Here is a 24,227-nt window from a genome sequence, read left to right as displayed (position 1 = left end):
ACGCAAAGAAATGCACCATTGGAACGCAAAGTTGGGCCATCGTTTGAGCCTCGTGCCCGGGACCGGGGCGAAGTGTAGAAATGTAAATTATAAATTGGAACTTCCTGTCAACCGTTCTCGCCACGTTCGCTCGCCGGAGTTTGTTTTTATTATACGGATTTTCATGTCACCCGTTTCTCGATTCGGTGGGTGAAATTGAAAAGAAAGCGGAGCGGAGACTGAGCGGTTCGGTGCGTGTTGGGTTTGTGGGGATGGCTTAGGTCGCAGTGGCCTCGAGGACTGTTTTTTTGGTTCGGTGCGATGTCCCACTATCCGGGCACATTTTGGGTGACGATCTAGGCAAAGTTTGGAGGTTGCACTGTCAAGGGCGCTCGGGCGGTATTTTCCCACCCCGGTCGCCTAGACACATGGCCAGAGGTGACAACGGCCCGATTGTGTGCGTGTGCTGATGCCCTCTAGGTAGTAGGAAATGGGAGAAAATGGAGGACTGGAATTTCTAGCCATTCCGTAACCAGCCCCGTAAAACGTTGCCCTCCAGGGATTCCGTGGAACCGTGGGCCCGAACGATAGTTTGAAATTTATCGATTTCGTTTCCGTCCCCGATCGGAACATTGGGAAGGCAAGATCAACCACACTGCCAGACCAAATGTATCGGCGTCCCGAGGCACGAGATGGACCGAAGGAGAGGAATTTTGATATTAAACATCTTTACGATCATAGCGTGTATTTTTTTTTTTCAATTTCTCACCGTGCCTTTTTATTTCGGGCATTCCGTCTCGCGTTGTCGGGAGCTACTAGCGGAAGTCACTAGCGTACGCACATACACAGCCAGAACGGTATTCAAAGACATACGCGCCCGGTCGGGAATGCTACGTAGAACGTTTTGGGTTATGCTGCCACAGCGGCACAGCGGCACCGGCAAGAATCAGCTGCGAGAGGAAGCGGACAATTCCACTTGATTATGATCGCGAAGCACGGTAGAAAGCCGATGAAGATGACGATAATAATGATTGCCCCTCGCTTTACGATCTGACCGTACTGCGAACGAATGGCGCGAGGTTTGGTACATGCGGCACATTTCCATTTGCCAGCCGACCGCTCCACCGACGAAGGGTGGCTTTTCTGGGATGGAGATGGATTATTAGAGTAGCATTTTCGCTACAAAACGATCATCCATCCGACACCGAACCGGAGCGTAGGGAATTATTCTAATGATCGCCCCGATTTGTGCGTGAAGTTCGTCCATATTCCACCGTGTGGTGTACGTAGTAGTACGCCCCATCACCAGAGGTCAAAGAACGCCCGAATGGTGTTCCTGTTTTTCTTCCCAAGTCACAAAAGTCTCTCGGGTCTAAAAAGAAAAAAAGTCCCGTTCCTTTGGGGGGTGGGGTGGGGTGGGGGTGGCGATCAAATTTGGCAACGCCAACACCAATGAAGCACGGAGAAGAAAAGGAAAATTGCCTTCCGTTTCGGTTTGAGTTCGTCCGGCGCTGGTCACCCCGAAAAATTATGTCGGGAAGCTTTGGAGTTTGGTGATCGTACCATTCCTCGCGACATACTCACCCCAAGTCATGATGATGATTTATTAAACCACACATTTCCTTCTCGCAGACGATCATTAGACGCGAACAAAGGGCCAGGAAAAGGAAGGGAAAACCCAACAAATCGCACACTGGAAGAGATAAATTTTTGCACTACTATTTTCCATCAAGGTTGATGCATTGGCGTGTGTGTGTGTGCAAAACTTTCCACCACCACTAAACGATGGTTTACCGACTGGCATAGATAATAAAGAAAATCCCCGCACGGGTGGAAAAACCTTTTCCCGCCACGAAATAGTAACGCACAGCTAGTGCAGCCCGGCATCTTGCAGCCGGATGAATGTGTGTCTCATTAAGGTTGCCATTAATCACAGGCGCGGGGTGCAAATTTCAAGTGCCACCGACACTGTGCCAGACTACGTGTACATGCAGCGGACTTCACTGTCCGGGGGCACCATATTCGCAGTGGTGGATGGCGTTTTTTTGGCGGTGGTGTGCCTCTCTCGCTCGGGATGTGATTTATATTATGTTGGCCATCCATCCACCTGGCTTCCACTCGCATAATCACATTCCCATACATGCTTTGCGGTTGCAATTTGCAAACAGCAACAAATAGAAGAACAGCACACTCAAGAAAAAAAAAAACCTAAAACATAAAAGATAATCAGTGAGCATTATGGAGAGCGCAAACAAAACCAAAAAGAAAAGAGAGAATGAAACGAGAGCAAACGTTACAAATGCGATGATGGAGGTACATTCCCAATTTCGCTGTCACACACATTCGCTGCGGCGGTAATGTGCCGGAAATGGACGGAATAAAGAGAAAGGGGACGGAATTTATGTAGATGAACCGGGCAGTGAAAGAGCTATGGTTTTTTGGTCTATGGTCTTGTTTTGGTAAGGGGGAGCAGTGGCCAGGTATCGCACACCCGGAACCCTAATGGTTTAATCCCGGACACATTTGTCGTTGGGGTGTGCCCGTGTGCTGGAATCTTCAAGATTCCCGGTACGAGTGACTTCCGTTCTGCTTGAGTCTGTCTCTCTGTCTCTGTGTGTGCGTGTGTGGCCATTTCCGAGACCATTATCTCGGGGAACCGAATGTGACACGCTGCTCCGGTTGCCCTCGGATCATCATCATCATTACGGTGATCTTCTCCTTGGCCGTCTTTGACGCCCTGTTTCGCAGCATCCGGGACCTCCCGGGGTGCTGGGCAAAAGGGAAGCTGGTACATCTTCATTCATTTCACACCCCGTACCACCGTAACACGAAACCTTTTGGAGCGACCCATGCTCAAGGGTCCTGTAATTAACTGGCAAGCGTAGAAACCACCCGCAGGTTACTTCAGTGAGGCACCTCCAGGTTTATTCTTCTGTTCGTTTATTGCTCCCGGTTCTAAATATAATCCTTTTCATGAAATAAACAAACTAACAGAGCTGTACTCTTTCGTATTCGCTTGAAAGAATTGTGTGCTTGTGAGGAAAGCTTAAACAAAGCGCACCCCTATATTCGTGTCCGGATGTTAAAGACAGGAAGTGTGATCAATTTTATTTCACTTTAAGCTTAAATTCTCCTTTTTTCTTACTCCATCCAACCGGATTACATTAGACAAAGGGAAGTCCCCGAAGTACTCGCGCCTATTCCGGCCTTTCAGTTGATGGGGTTTTGCATTTTACGCCCGGCATTTGGCTGTCACTTTGCCACAACCGGGACCGTCGAGGGCGATAACGTAATCGATTCGAAAGGTGATTCGAAAACACCGGCGACGTATAAAAGCATACGTGGCTAATTTTCCCCTTTTTTCCAATGCTGTCCCATTCATTCCACTCACCGGTGGCGCTATTTTTACATCCCAAAATGTTTGATAGTGGGTAATGCCCCTTGCGGGAATCGATCGTGCATGCGTGCAGAGAGGAAGTTTCGGAAAACAAAAATGCCTCACAGGCACCAAAGTGGACACGAAAAAAAAAGAAACAAGACAACCATTACCCGGCTTCGTGTTGATCGATGTCATTTTCCGCACATTTTCCGCTATCAGCAGGAAATCGGATGGAGCAGGAAAGAAGCGAAAGAAAAGGCTCACACCACATGCCGGTGCGTAAAAATAGCGCCCAAAAAAAAGGGACAAATAACAAACATACTTACCCGGCCCGGGCCCCGGCGACAAAGCGCCACATTTGAGGCACGTACTACGGGGGGGAGGGAAGGCAATTTGAATGGCATTTGTAACGGGTGGTCGCTTGCGCTTTACGGTGTGTTTATCGATGATGGTTGGTGGTTGCAATGGGAAAATGGGTTACCAAACGGCAGAAAGTGAAAATTTTGAGCATCGATCCCGATCGGTTGGCTACTTCACCTTGAACACCGCGGAGACATTCTATTGTGTGATTTTAGTCTTTCGAGTTCGAGATGATTGGGCAGAAAATGGGCGAACAAAATGGAGGTTACTTTCACCGTGGTGTAGTGCTTGGGTTGAAATTTAAAACATACAACAAAGAGGCTTTTCTTGACGATACAAATAAATTCTGCAAGAGTACGGTCGTGTTTATTTTGCTTGTAATCAATTCACTTTGTGGCTATTTTAATTGAACAGTTACCGTGCGTGCTGTTTTAACCTCACTGAATTAATCAAACGTTTTACCTTTACCATGTTCCGCAATCCGGTCGTTTATTCAACTACTTTCTTTGAACATATGCACAACAACCCTCGTTAGGTCGTTGTTGATTTACGGTGAGCATCTTGATTGTTTATATACTTTACCTTCGCTCCAGTCACACACACACTCAACACATCTTAATCGCCCCCTAGCAATGGAGATGTCCATGTCATTCCAATCAAACCGTACACCCCTGCTTTCGTATTTATTTTGCTTTTTCCACCCAGCTGGATGGGCACTCCCGCTTTGACGTTGGACAGCAGATGCGTGTAGGTGAGTTGTTTCACCCATTTGATGCATTTCGACTTCGATCATCCAACCCCCTCCCCGAGTGTGCCGATCCCGTAGACGCATCCGAGCGTGGAAATCACTTAAGAAAACAATAAGAAGCTAAAACGGCACCGACAGCAACGTGCGCATATGTTTAGCATGCATTTGCATAGCGATATTCTGCAACCGAAAGGGTTGGGCATTTAGGGGATGTGTAGGATTTGCGATCACATCACCATTGGAGCGGAGCCCTTTTGCGGTAGCACACACACCCCGTAGAAGCAAAGCAGGGAGCATAAACGGCAAACTCATAGCAACCCTGATCTCTCCCGGGCACGGATCCCGGGTCGGGTAGGGTCATAAATCAAATCAATCGCCATAACGGCTCCCCCGTTGCACGGATGGACGTGTTTGCACAATGGTCTGTACCCCCTTTCGAAGCCACCAGGCCGAAGCACGCGACTGGGTCCAGCAGAAAGGCAGAAGAGTTTGCGTATGCGGTTTTTGCCTACGATGTTTGCATTCCCAAGCAAACTTTGTTTGCCTTAAAAAAAGCCGCCTCGCGGTTGCATTCTGGGAAGGCTTCGCACCGGTCAGGAAGAAGTTATGGTTTTCTTTTGCGTGCAATTATTTTTTTTGCCTCGTTTGGTTCGGTTTGCAGCGTTGTTTGTACGTTTGCCTAAACCATCCCTAAACCCTTCCCCGGGGGCACTGCCTCACTGGTGCTATCGGGTGACGGGTGAGGGCGCTTTCTGTGGAAAAGTATCATTTTTCATGGTTTCGGTAATGCGGGAAAAGGAAGTAGAATGACACGCCGAATGTAGCTCCGAATGGGAGACTCCAAACGAGCTTCGAAGAAACATTCTTGCACAATTCATACACAAGACCAAACAAACAAAACGAAAAAAAAACCCTCCATCGATCATACCACCATCAATCGGTTTCGTTTTGCGCGACCTCCGATATCCGAAACCGAATCGCGGTCGCTGCCCACAGGATACTTCGCTCAACCAACACCGGCACTTTACCCATTCGTGGTCGTCTTCTGTTGGCCAGATCACCACAAAAAGCACACTTGCACACAAAGTGCCGAAAAAAATCGAAAGGAATCGCCAAATGAAATTTGAACGGTTCGGGAGCGGTTAAAGCTGGTTGCAACCAATAAACCACCCTTACGGATTCACTCAAGCACTGCTACGTTGGCATCCGTTTTAAATTCGCCAACGCTTATCTTGTCTTCGACAACTTAGTAGCAGAATTTGAAAACATATTCCTTCTAAGCAAAAAACCCGAACCGACTTTAGGTAATCGGAGTTAATCGTGTTGGGAACTCATCGTAGCGTGAATTGGTTCGCCTCCTTTCCTAATTCTGGGGTCGGATCGAAGACCAGTGAACGAACTTACATACATTTGGCATAAACGAACTTGACAGCAAAAGCTTCGGCTCACAAAAAGGTCAATGAGGTTTGAGCGGTAGAAGGTGAAGAAAGTGAGCAGTGAGATTATTGGATCAATCCGTTTCTTATCGCTCGCTTGGTGCTCAAACAAAAAACACTCAATCGGTTTGAAGTTTTTCGTGTACCACGGTGTCAAACAAAGACCCTTCAACACCCGTTCGGCAAACATTTGTGCGAAAATGGCCCCTAACAATGACTTCACCACCTGCATTAATTTAAATTCTTACCAGACGTCTCGGGTCTCGGGTGATGCAATTTTCACCTTCCACACCTGCGTCCAGCCAACCGAAGCGGTTCTCGAACTCTCAAACCTTACATTCCAACACCGTGGAGACACCGTGACAGTGGGGACGTAAACCATGCTTTTGTCCCGGCATCGGTCTACCAACCCCAACAAGTTGCCACAAAGCATGGGAATGTTTTTGTTTTTATTTTTGCAAAGAAAGGGTGTTAAACCGACCCGATGACCTGACGAGGTGTGCACCTTGCATGTGTGTGAATGTTGGTACCAGCTGACACCATCCGACGAGCCGTAAAGGAAGTCTTCCGAATTCGGAACTGAGGGGGAACAAGAATTGGAGGAATTGCAAATGTTCTGGAATGTAATTTAAAATAGCTTTCCCGATTGTTTCACGTTTTCTTTCCGAAACTCCCCAGTGGGAGATGTTAGAATTGTCCAGTGAAGTTCGCTTTCAGCAGCTCTGGAATACATGTCGGGTCTGTTTTTGATGCTGACAGCTTGGAATTGCATCGGAGCACTATTGTCTACCCAAATCCCAACTATCGATTGCATGTTAATTCGATCAGAATTCCCAAACTCTCCAAAGCCAAAAGTGTATGATCCGGTCGGGATTGCCACACGCTTTGCAGGCAGCATGCAGAGCTCTTGAGCTATTTCCCTTCCGTTGTCTATGCAAGCACAGCACCGCATGTTGTTGTTCAAAACTCCGTCAAGCGCAAATCCTCCACACGAAAGACTCCACACTCCAGCGTTCCGCGCGGTGGAAGTCGCATCAAATCTCGCAATGATAGGGCGCCAGCATACAGCACACAATGGCGCAAAGATTTAAAATACGATACTTCCGGGCTTTTCATTTTTTGAACCATCTCGTGCGTGTGTGGACAACTTCCTCTCTAAAATGCCGGGTAGGTTCTTATGCTTACTGTGCAGGAGAACGCTATGGTCGGCGGAGGTTATCCATGCTTTACATGCGTCAATTTCTCGTGTGTCCGCAACGGGATGTAAACATAAACAATAGTTTCATCAAAAACCGGGCTCCCTCTTCCCGTCCCATAAGGTTCTCGACGCAGGGCGCCCCGTTCTGGGATCGGTTTTGGTTCCGATGTTTGGGTGATGTTTTGGGTTGTGCATTTTCATAACATTCAATAAATCCCTACATGGTGCGTACAGTACTACGCTCACTACGCCTACTGCGACACCCATGGAATTTCACACAAAAGAGTTCCGTTCCGAACGTGCGACTGATGATGATGAAAGTTCTATTGCCGTATCCGGAGCCGTCCGAAGCCAAGCCAGGCAAAATGGGCGGCAACCGTTTGCCGAAAACGAACCGCATGACGCAGGCAGCGGGTTAACGGGCTATGTAATGGTTTCCGGTTTGCTGCACGCCGTAGCAGGCTGGGAGCGCCACGGTGCACACGGAAAATGGGAAGCGGTACATTTTTATGTTAATTTAATTGTAAACAATCGCGTTCCATCAGTACACTCGGTTCCGCCTAGAACGGTTAGGGGACGCTTTCCTTTCTTTTGGGTTCTGGGTTCTCTTTAAATCAGTTTTGTTTTTTCATATTTTTGCCCCCCTCACCCCGGAAGCTCTCCGGAATGGGGTTGAGGACGGAATGGCATTTTATGGACAAACGAAACGAGATGTCCAAATGAAAGCGGACAAACCAAAACAGGAAGAATCAGAATTATGCGAGAGGAAATCATAATTGTGCTTGGGCGAGTGTTCGGTCGGCAGTGCTGAGGATCAATGAAGCTCAGCCATTACCGGAAGCTGTAATGTTGTCGCCCGTGCCTTAAAACTCAACCCACTGGGAAACTCTATCAACGCGGTAATTCCAAACAAGCCACTCCATAGCCATGTCATCACTGAACGTAGGTAACGTAGGTCGTCTACGTCCAACCTGACCGGTACTGAGGCTCGTTGGAGGAGGAAACAAAACAGTTTGCACCCCATTCACCGTGTACGTTCTCGATAGCGCTCCGGAAGTGCTAGGAGTGTTCCTTTCATTTCTTCATGTTGCTCTGTTCGCTCTCTCTCTCTGCATATGACATGAGCTAATTAAATGGGAAACAAAAAAAAGCAACGAACTAATCATACCGACAGTGTGCTCCAATCGGCAAAGAACCAAAGTCGTCATCTTTCTCTGATGGCATCCTTCCGGTTTTATGGGCGACTCGCTTTGATATGTGGTGCGGTTCTCTGTTCTCTGCCTGCGCCGAGGCTGTGTGCCGACAGTGCGTTTCACTGGAAGTGACACTCGAGTGACCGCGACCATTGAATGTGCGTGGAGTCTTCGGTGGTGGCATTTTCGGAGTTTGCGGACAAGAGCACAGGAAGGGTGTGCGAGTATCTTCCAGGGCCTCCCCTACTCGCGCTGTTCACAACAACCTTCACCAGTGTGGTGTTTTCTTCTGTTTGCATCTTTGATGTTTTGTTTGCGCCATTGCGAAACAAAACCAAATCTGCCTCGTCGAAAAACTGCGTGCAGTCACGTCCAACGCGGAGTAGCACAGGAGCCTCCGGGACGGATGCAAACGATCAGTTTCATCCGCTCGACAATCCACAATCCGGGTTTGGATTTTGAGTACTTCACAGCTTCATCTTCTGCATCATCATCATCATCATCACCGTCGTCATCCAAGTCCCCCATCCAAGGAAGGGGGCACATTCTAGCCTGAAGAGATCATCCACTGCAAGGTCGAACCCCACGGTTGGAATGTTCACACCACGAACCGGGATCTTCTGTGTCTCATTGCGAAAAAAAAGCATAATAACACATTTACATCCGTTCGCTGAGCGCTGGAATTCTATCTACCCCGCTCGATCTCGATCTCCAGCGATCTTGAGGCTCGACGGCGCAGAAACGGGTTTATAAAATTTATACATCCACCAGAGCTGCAGGAAGATGCACACTGGGGTGTCTCCAAGATTACGTTCTGCCTACTGCCCGGTTCGGAAGGTGAATGTGCATAATGCGAAGGGACAGTTAGCACGCACTGATCGTCGCGCCTGAGATATCTTCATTCGACCCGGGCTGGAAAGTGGGTTAAACGGCTTCCGCTCCCGAGGAGCCGAGTGAGTGTGATTAGCGTTCGCATGAGTTATGCATCCTCCCGCCTTGGGTGTTTGATACCATCCAACCCCTTGGCAGTATATAAAGCCTCCGGAGGGGCTGAAACCCTTAGGGACGGTTGACGGTGTCAGTTCATTAGGTAGCCATTTATCAATGAAATAAAATGGTTTCTGAAATAACAAAAAGGCTATATTAACCTTGTTGCTCTATCTTGTCATTGGAATGTCTTTTGCAGTCACGGTACATCTGCCAATTGTAATTGTGGTACCTGACCAAAAAAAAAATCTGAACCCTGAAGAAAAAAACACCGTCTGCTTCCCATTCTTCCCACCCGACCCGATAGGCCCCCGGATACACCATTTACCCGGTGGCAATTATTTATCCACCATTTTTCATCATGAGACAAATCGTCCTTTTTACAGCGCCCAAAATATACAATGACAATTATTCGTTGTCCGTGACCTCGATTTCCGCTCGTTTTTTGTCCCCCATTTGTAGCACGTCCGGCGCAAACAAATTGATTTGAACGCAGCAAAAAAAAAACAGAATGTAACCTGCATTCAATTGTGTGCCCTACGAGGGATTTCATCCTGAGACGTCCTTTTTTTTATTATTGTAGTCCTCACATTTGTCCTGTCTTGCCTTGCATCCTGTTTTTTTTTGCTTTCGGAAAGGTAAGAAGGTAAAACACGGATGGAGAACAGAAGTGCTGCATGCACCCATAATGGGAAAGCATATAAATTCGGTAAAGGACACATTCACCGGAAGCACGGATGCAACCCGATTGCATTCGACACAAACGACCGTACGGGACGGTGTCGTGACCGTGCACAAAAAGGAAGTTCCAAAAGGAAACGAACGAAAGTCCACTGTGGACTGGACACGACCGACCGAGCGTATGGTTCGGGTGGGATTTTTTTGGGGCACTGAAGCAAATGCTTTTATGCTTCGCTTTCGAGTTTGGTTTGTGTTTGGATATAATATACATCCCAAGCGCACCGGCCCTTTCCATCTGCATCCTCTTTTGGGGGAGGGTCTTTAGTGGCGGCAGCATCTTGAGTGGAAACGGAAAATCGATAGCAAACATTTTCCAGTGCACGATATATCCCAGGTGGAATGAGCGCGAACAAACAGTGGAGTTGAAAATCGAAACGGCAATAATATGCCATGCCCCCCCACCGTGTCAGCAGCTTTCCTTTTGTCATTTTGCTCGCGTAAGTTGACGATGAGCGTTGCATTTGCAAAAACCGCTTCTTTTCGATCGTCAATCGGTCGGGTGGGTAGTGGAAGAAACGTGAACTACGCGGCTTGCGGCAAAGATTTGTAACGGCCCCGGAATTGGATATGATTGGAAGGTTGAAGATGCCATTATTATGAGAGGTGCGCATCCGCATATCTCCATTGGATTGGACCATCATTAGCCAAAAAAGCGAGCAGGAGTCTCCTCCGGGAAGGTCTTTGGTTCAGCGCTCACTTTGGGAAAAAGTGGGCGGTGTGGTCACTTTTCCTTTCCATTCCTGGCTGGGGGACACCTTACCCTCGGTTTCCTCGGTCGCGAAGCCTTTTGTTTTGTTGCATTGTTTAATTAGCCTCCCAGATGAGATAGATCGGTCCACGGGAGGCAACAGTAAAAGTGGTTTGTTCAACTGAGTGTGCGGTTTTGCTTTCGGTTTGGCGTGGGAAAGCTTGACTCGCTGGTGGTTAAAGCATGATTTAAAGCTCTAGCTGTTGTTTGTATAAAATGCACGATTGAGCGGATGAATGGAAACAATAATATTGTATAGGTTCGAAAGCAAGATATTCTATTCTCTGATGTCAGTTAGAAGAGTGTCAATAATATTTGAAAGTCATTATTGTCACTCAAAATTTAGTAACTAACGCTAACGAATATACAGTAGAAAAAAGGGATTAACTAAAAGCTAAAAGATAGTTCAAATAATACAAACTTATTTTTAATTTCATGATTGATGTGGATTTTCAATCACGACACGCCACTCCCTTTTTAATCGGGGCTTTTCTATTGGTTTTCTTTTTCATTGGAGCACAGTGAGAACGAACAATATTTCTATTCCATTTTCCAGAAACATCTTCCCGAAAAAGTACAAATAGAAATTGATTAAAATCTCCCAGAAATGCCACTGGCCAGGTGGTCAGAATCACTAACGATCTGAAACACATCAGCGTAGATGCCCGCTCGCCGCCTACTTGATGCAGTTTTAATTGGAAGCCCAGCTACAGATTTACGATGTAATCAAAAATGCATCATTTCCTGCATGCACCGGAGATGAGATCGGAGTTGGCGTTGCATAAATGCGTACCGTATCGTTCATCGGTCGAATCAGGAAGAAAGAAAATCGAGCTCTTCAGCTTCAGGGAAAAGTGGCGATTGATGTGAAATTATTCTGTTTTCACTTTCACCCACCGGCACGGCACATCTTCCACCTTCCATCACCCAGAGCGTGTTGCGTCGTGTGTGCTAAGTATGTGCCTGATGCCTGAAATTGATGTCTGTGCAAACTACATATTTTTGCCTTCCGCTGCTCGCTTCCGAAACTCTAATGAGAACACGATTTGGCCCCGGTACACGGTACGGTTTCGTGTGCTAAATGAACGGTTAGCTCGGGATGTGATGGTACTGCTCTAGTAGTGGATAGCCCAGGAAATTGGACACTAATTTCAATTCATCAACCACCGCACACAATAATGCACCCCGGGCCACGGGCTTTTTCGGCGGTGGGGGAGTCGGCCTCCATTTTGGGATGAAGTTATCAAGCAGCAGGTTGCTTATTTTCCTCCGCTTTTCCCCTGGTGGAGGAAGTGTGAGGAAACCCAGCCGGTGGGTGGGAAAACGAACTCGACTCAATGCCGAACTTTGGCCCCGGGTCTGTCTTGGGTTTAAATCTTTTTGTGCAATGTGGAAGACAATGTGACTTACCAGGCCGTTTTGCATCATCATCACCGTTCGTCTACTACCGTCTCCGGCCGTTAGCTTCCCAGGGAGCTGTCAAAGCTCCGGGTGCGGGTGAAACTCCCACCTCACGCCATCCACTTCGTGTCACCCGGTGTTGTCTTTGGTGACGGTGAAACAATAGCAGAACAACGTCGTCCACTTCCTCGATGAGCACCTTGCGTGACGCGCCAAGGTTTGAAGCCAACTCCGGACGTCGTCGTGGACGTTTGGTGACACTTTGGCCGGCAAACGCAGAAGAGAACGCACCGCTACAACGATGCTTACGATTGTTCGCCCAGCAATGTGTTTTATCTTGCACGCTTGCTACGCCAACTCTCCCATCGTTTTGGGCAATCGAAGGGTGGCCATTGTAGTGCGGGCGCGCGCGCACCCGCGGTAGCGATTGTTGCGTCGGAAACCGGACAAAGCAATGGCGAAAACGGCAAGTGCCTGTAGATTTCCCAGCGCTTCCGAAAGCGCATCCCCACCGTGGGCGCGGGTGGCCTTCTTTACCGTGTGCAGGGTTTCATTTTCGGGGGCTTTCAGCTGGAGGAGGTCATATACGCTGGCACCGGGTATTAATAAATGAGAAATAAGTTTAAAGACACAATAAGCAATGAACGTGCGCCCGATCCGAAAAAATGCCAAGATGCCGCTTGATTTTCCCAGACCCGTGCCCCCGGGGAAACCGTGCAGATTTCGTGTCGTGGTTTTATGTGCGCTAAGCGGCGAACGGGCGCTTTCGGCTTTGTTTATTTGTTGCCATTGAAAAGCAACGGTGGGGGGGGGGGGGGGGGTTCTGGGAGCTCGCAACAGATCGCTGGATGCAGGAGAAGGTTTACTATAAAGCAATTTCTGTTGTGAAAATGACCATTGTGTCGGTGTGTGGAAATGTTCTGAATGGGAGGTTGAGGTTTTTGCTGCTAAAATTCAGTTTATAACAGTGAATTGTAGAGTGACAGCCGAGTGGCCTGTCCGTGTTGCTGATAAAATGCAGTTTTCTGCTCACACCTGCTCTGCTTTGGAAGGAACGGTTTTTTTTTGTACATCCAGCACAGGTTTTCCAGGCACAAACGAATAGCAATATCAGCGAAAGTGTCAGTTTCGATTTCACGCACAGCAAAATGGAGGTATACAGAGTGGGAGTGTAAGTGCTACTGACAGTTACGCTTAATAGCACGTTCTCACTGACGTTTCACTGACAGCTATTTGTACAGCGCGAGTGCGCGCCCCAAATATGCTCTTTGATATCACGTATTTAATCGTTTGCCAGCAAGAATAAAACAATTGCTGTATGCATTTTCTATTTTCCCCGGTTTGGATATTAAGGGGGTTTTTTCCCCCTCCGCCATCACGAATCACCTCTATCAGACGGTTCTAATTTTTTGACGTGGTTCACAAAGATTATCAGCCTTTATGAAGGCATCTTGACGCCACTCGGCGATGGTCGTTAGCTTTAGTGTGTGGCTCTTTTGGGGAGATCAAGAAGCTCCAAGCATGCCTCTCCACAGTGACTCTCGAGCACGCGTTCTTAAGTACATCAAAAAAAGGGAAATACTGCCTGAGTTCTTCACACGGTTGGGCTGTACAGACACAGTGATGGGCTTGGGAGGAGGAGGGGTGGTTTTTGGAGGACGTTGAACGTTGAATGAATAATTATTGCCTGCTTAACAAGTTCCACCACCAGCCGGACATTGGTGAAGGTGTTGCTGGCTGGTGGTTGCGGCTGCCGCTGTAGAACAAGTGAAAACGAGCGAGAATCTACATCTTCAAACTATTCGTGTTCGGCAAACATGCGCCATGTTGGTTCGTTCCGTTCTGTGTAGCGCATCGTTCAAGGGGTTTCGTGGAATGACCGTAAATTAATTTAATTAAGTGAGATGCTAACCCGCTTCCCTTTCCCAACCCTCGGGTTGTCTTTCTGACCCGTCCCAAACCGTCACTATTGAGGGTGGGGGGACTTTCCTGAAAGCCAGGTCCATGAAGCGAGGGAAATGGTGATGATTTTTTTTCTACCAAGAACGGTTGGAATGCCGCCGAAACTATCGCTTCCCATCACCCGGCACGTTCGATTCCTGGCGGAACCGGGCGCAGGAAAGCAACTCCCGAATGTTTTTTTTTGTTTTCCCATGAACATTGGTGCGCGATCTCACCGCAAAAGGGCTTCCGGTTTCCTTTCGTTCCGGATTCCTGACATTACCCAAAAAGCATAGCCAGAACACCGAACCCAAACTGCGTGCTTGCTCCATCCCCCCAAATCTATTCGTACCCGAGTGTTCTAACGTTTGCCATTCTCCGTCCGGTTTTCGATCCGAGGTTCGCTGTTAATCAACCGATAACGCATCCGGTGTTCTATTGGAAAAGGTTTAATTTCACGATTTTCCGCCCCGTACTTAGTTGCGTTGCATGGTTTCATGCTGTACGAGGGGGGAAAGGGATGATCGTAAGCAGATCGGGAGGTTTTTTTTTGTTTTGTTGGCCTGCCGGGAGTTAAATCTCGCCAATCCCGAAGCCCGAAACCCTGAAGGTAAAATTGTATCCCCTTTATCGAAAAACCGCAACCGTCGTTGTGGTTGTTGTGTTTGCTGCCCGTTCCCATCCGCCCGGGGAAAACTACCGTGGGAGGAGGGAGGATCTGGAATTCAGGCGAATCAGGCCCATATTTACATATTTGGAAATTTGGGAACCAAACCCCCCAACCCGTTCCCGAGTGCGCCAGAAGTTTAGCTGGAACTGGGAAGTGGTCAGTGTGGTGACGATGAGGCAAATTCAGTCAACCGGAAACTGAGTTTACTGTTGAGGCCTGCAGCTGGAACCGACCATCAACCGCACGAGAGGTTGTTTGGTGGCTTTCCGGTGTTGTTGCGAACCTGGGGCGAGAAACACACATTAAAGTAATTGAAACCTGCACCAGATTCTGGAACCAAAGGTTCTGAAAGGTTGAAAGCACTACGACCCTACGTGTGGGGTTCCATCGAAGGTCATGCGAGACTCTGCCGTACGTACCGGGTAACTGGGTCAACGAGAATTTACTCCTAAACCATGCCTTCCGGCTATATCTTCCTTCCATCCGAACTGATAAACAAATCCACCTGACTCATGCACAAAAACACGGACGTGAAAGCTGGCCAACGTCCGTTCGCAAATCTGTCGAAATTTAAGCCGGAAATATTGCCCATCCGAACAGCGTTTGTGGTATCACGCAAACGCTAGCCCCGGCCGGTGTCGGGCCCTTTGGTCGTGATGACAAGGTACGCATGGGGTCCTGGGTTGCGATCTACAATCGGGATGAGATGAGAAATTAAAACAAAACAACGTAACAAAATCTTCCCAACGAAAAAGAGGCAAGGGGCCGAAGCAAATTCCAAGGAATGCGTGTAGATGATGCCGTGTGGTGGAGATGCCCTCCACAGGAATGTCGTAATCATGTAGAGCAGCGAATGATAGATACCACACGGATGGATTGCAACGGGATCGCTTCCCGTGCTGTGAGCATTTTCTAACAAAACCCCTCCCTGCTCCGCCTGCTCCGCGATGCTCCGTTCCGATTCGCTTAATGAGGATTCCAGCCGGCCCGGCCCAAGATCGGCATTCTTTCTAAGGTCGTTTTCCGAAGACGCCATCCGGAGATGGACGAAGTTCGAAATGGAGAAGAAAAGCAAAATAAAAAAACCCAACAAGGGAAACAAAATCACCAAACACAATCGTGTGTGAGGATCATCCGCTCGAGTGGATCGAGTCGACGATCTTTAAAGATCATGTTATACTATCGTTGGACTCTATTATTTTCCTTTTCTTCTCGGGGCTGATCACTCGACATTGGCGTCCGGGGAGTGTCTATCTTTTGGGTATCTATTTCCTATTTTCTTCATCATTTTCGGGCGTTTTGTCGTCGGTGGGTCGCGATCAGTTTTTGTATGTGTTGTGCGGCTGACAGCCTTGGCACGCATGTTGGAGCTTGCCTAATTTGGTTGTTGCTGCGCCGATCGTCACCAAAGTACGGGGAGTAAAAAAAAAAGGAAGCATTTTAATTAACGTAAATCGTCACGTAATGGGTGCCCGGGCAAGTTACGCAACTAGCCCGGGAATAGGAAGTGTTGTACGGGGCATGCTGATGCCCCGATGTGTTGAAGACCCACCGCGGTGCGCTAGCAGTGTTGATGTTCATGACGATGATGACATCCATCGGCGAGGGTACTAACGGTGGTCCAACACAAAGTCGTCACCAATGTTTTGTGAGAAATGTAGTGAAATTCTTGTGCGATTCGTCTTGGGATCGATTTTAATGCCAGCCGGCGACTTCCGCGCCAGTCTATCAACCGATCAACTCGATCGATCTCGTCAAGATTCCCATCTTAGTCACACTCTCACACACGTACCCCGTACTCCCGTTGAGCTTGCGTAACTTCAGCGCAGATCGGTGTGCCTCTAACGGCAAAGAACGGGCAACGGGATATCGGGGTCTTATCAGGCCAGTGTTGCCATCTTGCCGCAAGTATATATTTGCACTAGGAAAAGGGAATAAGCGATAACTGGACGATGCAACAAAAAAAAAAAAAAGCGGGCCAAACGGTGAATGAACGGTGATCGGAAACTTGATCACCCATGTGCTGTGGTGACGTCCGATAATTGATCAATTAGCTTCCAACTCCCGAGATCGGCCTAACCGACCGACCAAGACAGCTGTGTCCGGTTTTGTTGTGTGGTTGGCTGGCACACCTGGCGCACAACCGCTACCACAACCGCGCGCACGGCATTCATCGCACCTAAGCTAAACATTATCCATCATTACACAGCCGTCCCAGTTCGGCCTGGTCTAATCGGAACCGATTTCATTCGTTTTTGTTTTTGTTTTCCTATTCCGCAGATGCTGAAGCACGTGCAGATCTCGCCGATGCGCAGCCGGGCGGATTCGTTGTCGATGCGTTCGTCCACATCCTGCGCGTCGTCCCTGTGCGGCAGTCCGGAGCCACCGGGCGATCAGCTCCGAAGCCACTCGAGAGCCTCCAGCTATTCCAGCCTCAACGAAACCATTCCGCAGGTAAGCACAGCCGAATCATGCAAATTTCAATTAAACCCACTCTGTTTCCTTTTGCTTCGGGCCTTTCGGGTGGCCAGCACAAACAACAAAGAAAAAGAAGCTGGTCTAATTGCGCCATTGCCGTCATAAAAATCGTTTTGCCACGGAAATGCTGCCAAATGCTTCAACAATGGTACGCTTGATTTGTGGCCCGCCGGAGGACCGCCCGCACTTGGAACGGAATGGTCGCGGTTTTTTTTTGCTGCTGCTGCTGTTGCTACCGTTCACTATTTTCGGCACTGTCCCGCTTTTCGGGGAGCCGCCATAAACTTCATTATTTGCTCCTAGCTCTCTCCTAGCCGCCTCCACCTGCGGGAGATTGTCCTTGCCAATCTTCCAATAAGTTTAGCTACTGCTGCTGCTGCTGCTGATGATGATGATGAGGTGCTCATTAAGATGAAGTGGTTCGACACCCAATTTTTCGGTGCCAGCTTTGAGCGGTGCAAAGCTGTCGTTTCCGTGCACTTGCTCGGAAAAGCTTAGTCTGCCGTCCCACACCCTGCGCCCCGCCCCGTTCCGTTCGGCACTTTGGTTGGGCAAGAGGACTATAATTATTGTCATTACTCCGGCCGGTTGTTACACACGCGACACTGACGGCGGAAGCTGGGTGGTGTGGTGGAGGGGGAGGGGGGAGGGGAAATTCTGAGCCGCAAACAAACCCGCGCGCACACGCAATTTGTCGACCAGCTGTGTGAGCGGTGTGGTTAGCAAATCATCTTCATTTTAATGAAGTATTGTGTTGGTTCGCTGGCGGGGCATAGCGTGAAACTAGCTGAAATGCGAGATATTTTTCGCCTTTTCCCCCGCCCTTTCGGTGGCAACATTTTTCCTGTTTTTTTTTCCCGGCAATCGTACTGCCAAACAACCCACCCCCAGCAGTTTGGAGATTGTTGCTATTGCTTATCCATTTGCTCCAAACCACAAATGGTTCGCAATGGTTGCACATGAAGTGCGCCAGATTTTCCGCGAAATAGCAACGCGCCACCGAAAGTGCAATAAGCATGTGGTGTTGAAGTTTTCTTGAACCACCCCAAGCAACGGGAAGGATTTTCACCGATGTGAGAATTTAATGCAAGCGTTACAACCGGTATAGCACGGGTTGCGGGGTTTTGTTCGTGGCTTTACTTATCTGGCGGTATGATTGTACTGCTCTAACTGTGCGTTGAACGTTACTGGTAGCGTTTTCTGTCTGGCTGCCAAGTGCTGCACGGTTTAATTAAATTCTGTAACGCTCTGCCAGCGGTGCATGTGTGTGTGCGGTGGATTCTCATGGGTATGGAAAACTGTGCTGGGTTGTTCTGGGTGAGAATTCCACCTGCTGTGTGTGTGTGTGTCAGTGCGTCGGTGCAGTTGCTTCGTAAGTCGTTGTGCAATATTCAATCGCAACACTGCATTCGCATAGACCTTCCCGGCATACAAGCCGCATTCGAGATGATGATGGAATTCATTACAATAACGAGATGGCCACAAAGCTTCGACCTTTCGGACTCGGGGTGGTAATGATCCGGTGCTCACCGTGAGGTTTGTGTGATTTCCCCACAAATATGTGTCATCGTTTCGATGGCTCGAAATAGTAAGGTGGTTTCTAAAGCTTCTCGAAGCACGGAGCAACAGAATTTCCGTTGAAGAATTAAATCTCTTTTCTCTCCGGTGCCCAATGCTAGTGGTTCATTAAATGTTAATCCTCTTCAATAACTGTAAGCATCTCAAATGTTTGTCTTCATCGCATTAATGATGAAGGCCCTTAAACGTAAAGAGTTACGTTCATACGAGGGCGCTCCGCTGGAACTGACATCGACCAGAATTACTTCCGTTCTGGCGATGGCGATGGAAACCCGACCCCAGTACCACATGACTCGCGGTGCTCCGGAAGTACTTTTAATCCAAAGAAAAAAAGAACTCCTTATGTCTTCGTAAAGATTGGAAGCCTTGCAAGTGGTTTATTGCCTTATATGCTCTTGCTCAGAAATGGCTCTCAGTGAACGGTGTTCGCTTCGTCGAATGGTGTTTCTTCGAAGGAAAATATTTAATATGTCTAAGATCTGCACAACCCACACAAAGGATAATAGCAAGTAAATGACGCGAACAGGATTCTCGCTTAGGCAGTAAACCGTACTTCGATTGAGATACTTTCGTTCTTATCATCTCGTTCTTATCAAACCCTTCTGCAGCACAGACACACCGTTCGCCTTTTTTTGTGGCGTTTGCTCAACAGATAGCCTTATTCCCAGATGTTGTTTTGCCTACTATTGAACCAACAACCCAAAACAGACGGTCCGTTTTCACTCTCACATTAAGGAGTCGGAAGTGCAAAAAACAACAATGGAGGTGTACCCGTCATCCGTTCGGTGCTGGAAAGGATATCTTAGCAGGCTGTGCTACTGCCAGCGGGATAAACATTACTTGCGGTTCATTATTTGCTCAGTTGTTTTCCTTCTCGGGCTCCCCGGAAAATGCTTGAGAACGGAGCGTTCTTGTGGAGGTGAATACTCCCAGCTGGGATACTCATTTTAAGGGCTTAATTTTACGACACACGGACCAATAGAGGGATGCCCAGGAGAATTGTATTTAATTCCACCTTTAATAACAACCAGCTGGAAGCTTTTCCTGTGCCGGAGGTGGTTTTGTAAGCTTAACTTCATTAGGCAACTATTTTAATCAACAATTTGCACAAGTAGATCTCATTTCTTGCAAATTGCTTGAGGATTGTTGCTAAAGGGGTACGAATGGTGTAGTTGGCTACTCCACTACAGAAGCTTAAATGGTTTTTTCTTATTAATTTGCTCGCAAGTCCCAACCAACAAAAGGGGTTCGAATCACGCTAATTTGTCTGCAAAAACGAAGTGTACGCACTTTCGACCCAATAGGGTTGGTAGAGTTGTTGGCGATGTTTGGTGTCGTTTAAAGCTTGCCCGCTCTTTGCTTTGGTAGCTCTTGCTTTTTTTTGTTGTTGATACAAATGTCAGTAAGCAATTTGTCGAGCAAAAGGGGTTTGGGTTTTCCTAGAGGTTTGATTAATATGGCACTTTACAGCCACCGAACCAGACAGTCTACCGTTAAAAACTTCTCCAAACAAAACTCAACTACGAAAAGGGAAACGTTTGTGGTTTTGGTCCTTCGTAATGACCACGTTTCGTTTTTTTACACTTCTAAGCTGTTCTAGGGCGATGTGTAAGGTACGTAGAAAGATTCAAAATTCTGGCCCTCTAAAGTACCCGGCTTGTTGGGTCAAACTCAGCCTCAAGCCACATGACGATTGGTGATCGAACCAAATTTCGAAAGGTACACCATCCTCCACCGTATTTAAATTAGTTCGGAAATGTGCTTTTTCTCATTTTATCTGCACAAAAAAACAGTACCGGTTTGGAGTCTGCCTGCCGGTGCCGCCATTTTCTTTGGGCAGGGCATTTCTTCAGATACAATTCAAACGTTCGATCGACTTTCGGTAAAAAAAAGCTTAAAAAAAGCCGAAAAATATGACCACCGGAGCTCATTAATTTCGGGCGGGAGTATCTTTTGGCCGTGGCATCCCATGCTCCCCGCTCTCTCCCACACTCACCCCATGCGATTAGCACCGGAAATCGGACTGTTTTCTCTACTCGCATCCGCCCCATCGAGCCCGCACTCTCACTATCACTCGAAGCGCTTCAGAAATTCATTTATTATTGCCGGCGGCCATACGCCACCCCGAAAGCCATTCTCCTCGTCGTACCGTCACCGATCGAATAGCATTAAGAAACAAAGCTTAGGAAGCGGAAAACCCGAAATCATGCCGCTAGTGATTTTATAGTTGTGTGTGTGACTTTTGCGGCAAAATATTTCAAATATTTTCCATTCCCTAATCATTGATCACGTGGTGACAAATGTTGTGCCGGTGGAAAATGAGTGTATTCGCGTTTTGGTGCCAAATGGTAAATAGACGTGCCCGTGCGGATAGACGACAAGTGAGAAAAGCTTGCGATAGAAAAGCCACCCCATTCACGTATGTTTTCTTTTGTTTCGTTCGGTGTGGCGCAGCCAAACAAACTATGGCGTATGTCCATCCGGGCTATGTCAACGTTGTGCCGCTGGTAGAAATATATGGAAACAGACGAAAAAGATAAACATAGATAGTCCTGCACAACAGTTGAAAATGAACTTCACTTCGCTCAGCTCCACCCGTTGTCAAGCAAAACACAAAAAAGTTGAACAAAAAAGCACTGCGCGATCCGGTGGCGCTTCCGAAAGTAAAATAAAACTCACTGCAATTCAAATAAATTGCTGTTTGATAACAACCGTTGTTACACGTTTAATTTCACTCTCCTTTTCTCTTTCGTTGCTGTGTGTGTTTGGAAGTGGCAACACTTGGAGAAACAACACAACGCGAAAAAGGTAAACGAATAGAAAACTGTTCCATTTCGCTTCCTGAGCTGAACTCTCACACCACCCTGAAATCACTACAATAGATGAAAAGCAGGCGGTGTTACAGATTACTTTTTTCCTCAATGTGTTTTCCTTTTTATTCATCCTCCATTTTCATTGATCCTTTGGGAGTTTTTGTCAAGAGAAAAAAAAAACAGGGTTTTCATGTTTCAGCGTGATGATTCCTTTCTCTTCACTTAGCGTAAAGTTCGGAATGCTTCGGGATTCCTTGTTTGTTAGGCATCCGGAACTTATATTTTATTCGACTCAGGCTTACTACTTACTTGCAAGCAGAAAAGTTCGAACCACGACCCACATTAATTCCGGTTCCCATCGCGTTGTTCTTCCCCATCCAAAAAAAACAATACGTCCGCGAAAGATCGATCGGTTTGATCGTGTTTCAGTGTTGCACATCAATAAATCCCCGTTGTGCCGTTTCGGGTGACATTTTCCATGGACATGAACATCGCACCGAGAAACATCAGTTTACGGTGGGTGTAAAAATTTACGGCTATCGCGCGTGTGTGTGTGTGATCCGTCTAAGAGAAAACAAATGAAATAAATCCTAAAACCAGCACTGGTGGGAGATTTATTTAGCTACGCTTACGACCACTTCCCAGCACCCCGCAAGGAAACGCGCAGCCGAAGGTGTAAAATCAATCAAGAAGCTCTTGACGGCAGAGTTCCTGAACGCGGGCTAAAGGTTTCCTCGCGCGAATGAAGCCGCGGGCAAACCGTTGAGGGTTTAAACTTTAGCTGGAATGAGTATGTGATTGTATGGAGCCTGTTTTTTTTCCACTTCGCGAAACAGCGAACCCTCTCGGATACATTTGTTTTCATATTCCGGATTTTCCTGTCACCACGGGCACGTTCAGCTGCGGAGCGGGGTCGTGGTGATTTCGATAAGGGTTTATGTGCCGCATGGCTCCCCAAAGTCTCGCTACAATGGCAATTGGTGGGAAGAAAAACTCGTTACTTTGATACGCATTACATTTTACTGCCTCGCCCTTTTGCGCTTACTTTTAGTTTGTTGAAGGGCTTCAAACTTAAAGTTTTCACGAGCGATGTACTCCGGTTGAATAGACCCGATGTGTGTAACTATAAAGAAGGTAATAAAATGATACATTCGGCAAAGTTGAGCACATCTTTTGAAAATGCCTATTAAGGTATTTTACAAATTTCATTTCTTTTGCCCTTAAATTCTAAGCCTAGTTTCATATGCTGCCCGGAAAAAGTTTTTTTTATTTCGATTCTTTATATTGCATGCTTTTACCCGATCGAATTCCTCCATGCTTGACGCCCGAAGGTGGTATGCGATGCTGCACAAGCTGTTCCAAACAATTCTTTCGTTTTAAATAAAAAAAAAGGAAGAAGCACAAATATGCTTTACCCAGCTCCTATCTATTCGGGTTATCACTTTTTGGCCGGCGGAAAGGCAAAAGAAATCCCCCCACCCCCCTCCCTCCAATGGGAGAGGCCGTGGCACGGTTGCGGCACTTCCCATAACCCACCTTGCATGTTTTGCGTGATTCAATCACGCCACGGAACGCGTGGCGAAGTCTTGAAGCTCTTTATTGTGCCTCAGCCCACAGCGGCACCATGACGGGGGAAAAAAGGGGAAAAAACGAGAAGTAAAATATTATTTTTCCCTCCCACGACATCCGTTAGGCAGCCAGAATGTGGCGCATTCGCTTGGAAAATGGAAATTAAATCGAAAAGGATGCGTGAACCGTGTTCGGTTCGCATCGATGGTGTTCTGTGCAAAGCGATGGGCTTTGTTGTGGTTTTTTGGTCGCGTGGAGTTGGAAGAACGAGACGAGTGTTGGGAATATTCCCTGCCGGGGCGCCCTGTTGCTGGATGCTCATTTGTGTAACTGGCGTGTAAAAGGGAATTGTGCTGCCACGCTCATAATGCTGATGGTGATGAGTGGTTGTGAGTTATTTGTTATTTCTTACAAAATCCTTCGAAACGCTTTGTGCTTTCGCGATACAAAAGTACCCGACTGTTGCCATCAATGCTAACTCGACTCGACAACATCGCGAATTCGCGTTCGTTGTCAAAATAGAAAAATAAAGAAAACGTCAACAGCGTGAATCTCGCCAAGTCAAGTAGTCGTCTATCTGAAAGCATTCCAGCATTCGAAGATGTGCGGCCAAGCATACGCTTGGAAAGGAAGGTGCACCCACACGCACTAACTAAGGATGCAGGTTTGTCCCTTTTTGTTTGCTACTCTAATTGACGAGCCCTTCCTTCGTGGGGCTTTAAGATTCTTGGAAAACCCTACAAGCAAGCTCATCGTCAACGGGTGCAACATTGTTTTTGTCGTACGCTCTGCCACTCTGGCGGAAAATGGCACGCGTTCTTCAAGATGCGACGGCCCCAGAGTGTCTTCTACTCGAGGGCATCTGGGACGCATTCCCACCGCTTCCTAGATACGTCGAAATGGTGCGAAAATTTTATGTGAATGATGATCCACACCGATGTGAAGAGCGAGAGCGAGAGAGAGAGAGAAAGAAAGAGAATGATGTCAATTTTCATCCAGTTGGCCTTG

General features: G+C 47.6%; 1 protein-coding gene across 1 annotated transcript in view; it reads left to right on the top strand.

Moving 5' to 3' along the window:
• The window catches only part of LOC128300978 (uncharacterized), a 33,805-nt gene that overhangs the window by 4,845 nt on the left and 4,733 nt on the right, over positions 1-24,227 (top strand). The window contains exon 2 of the mRNA XM_053037256.1: positions 17,062-17,235. Coding sequence (XP_052893216.1) covers positions 17,062-17,235 — 174 coding nt within the window. The remainder of the gene's footprint in view (positions 1-17,061; positions 17,236-24,227) is intronic.

This window comes from Anopheles moucheti, chromosome 3 (assembly GCF_943734755.1).
Source record: "Anopheles moucheti chromosome 3, idAnoMoucSN_F20_07, whole genome shotgun sequence".
Classification (NCBI taxonomy): Eukaryota; Metazoa; Arthropoda; class Insecta; order Diptera; family Culicidae; genus Anopheles; species Anopheles moucheti.
This window is presented reverse-complemented; position numbering and strand designations above follow the sequence as displayed.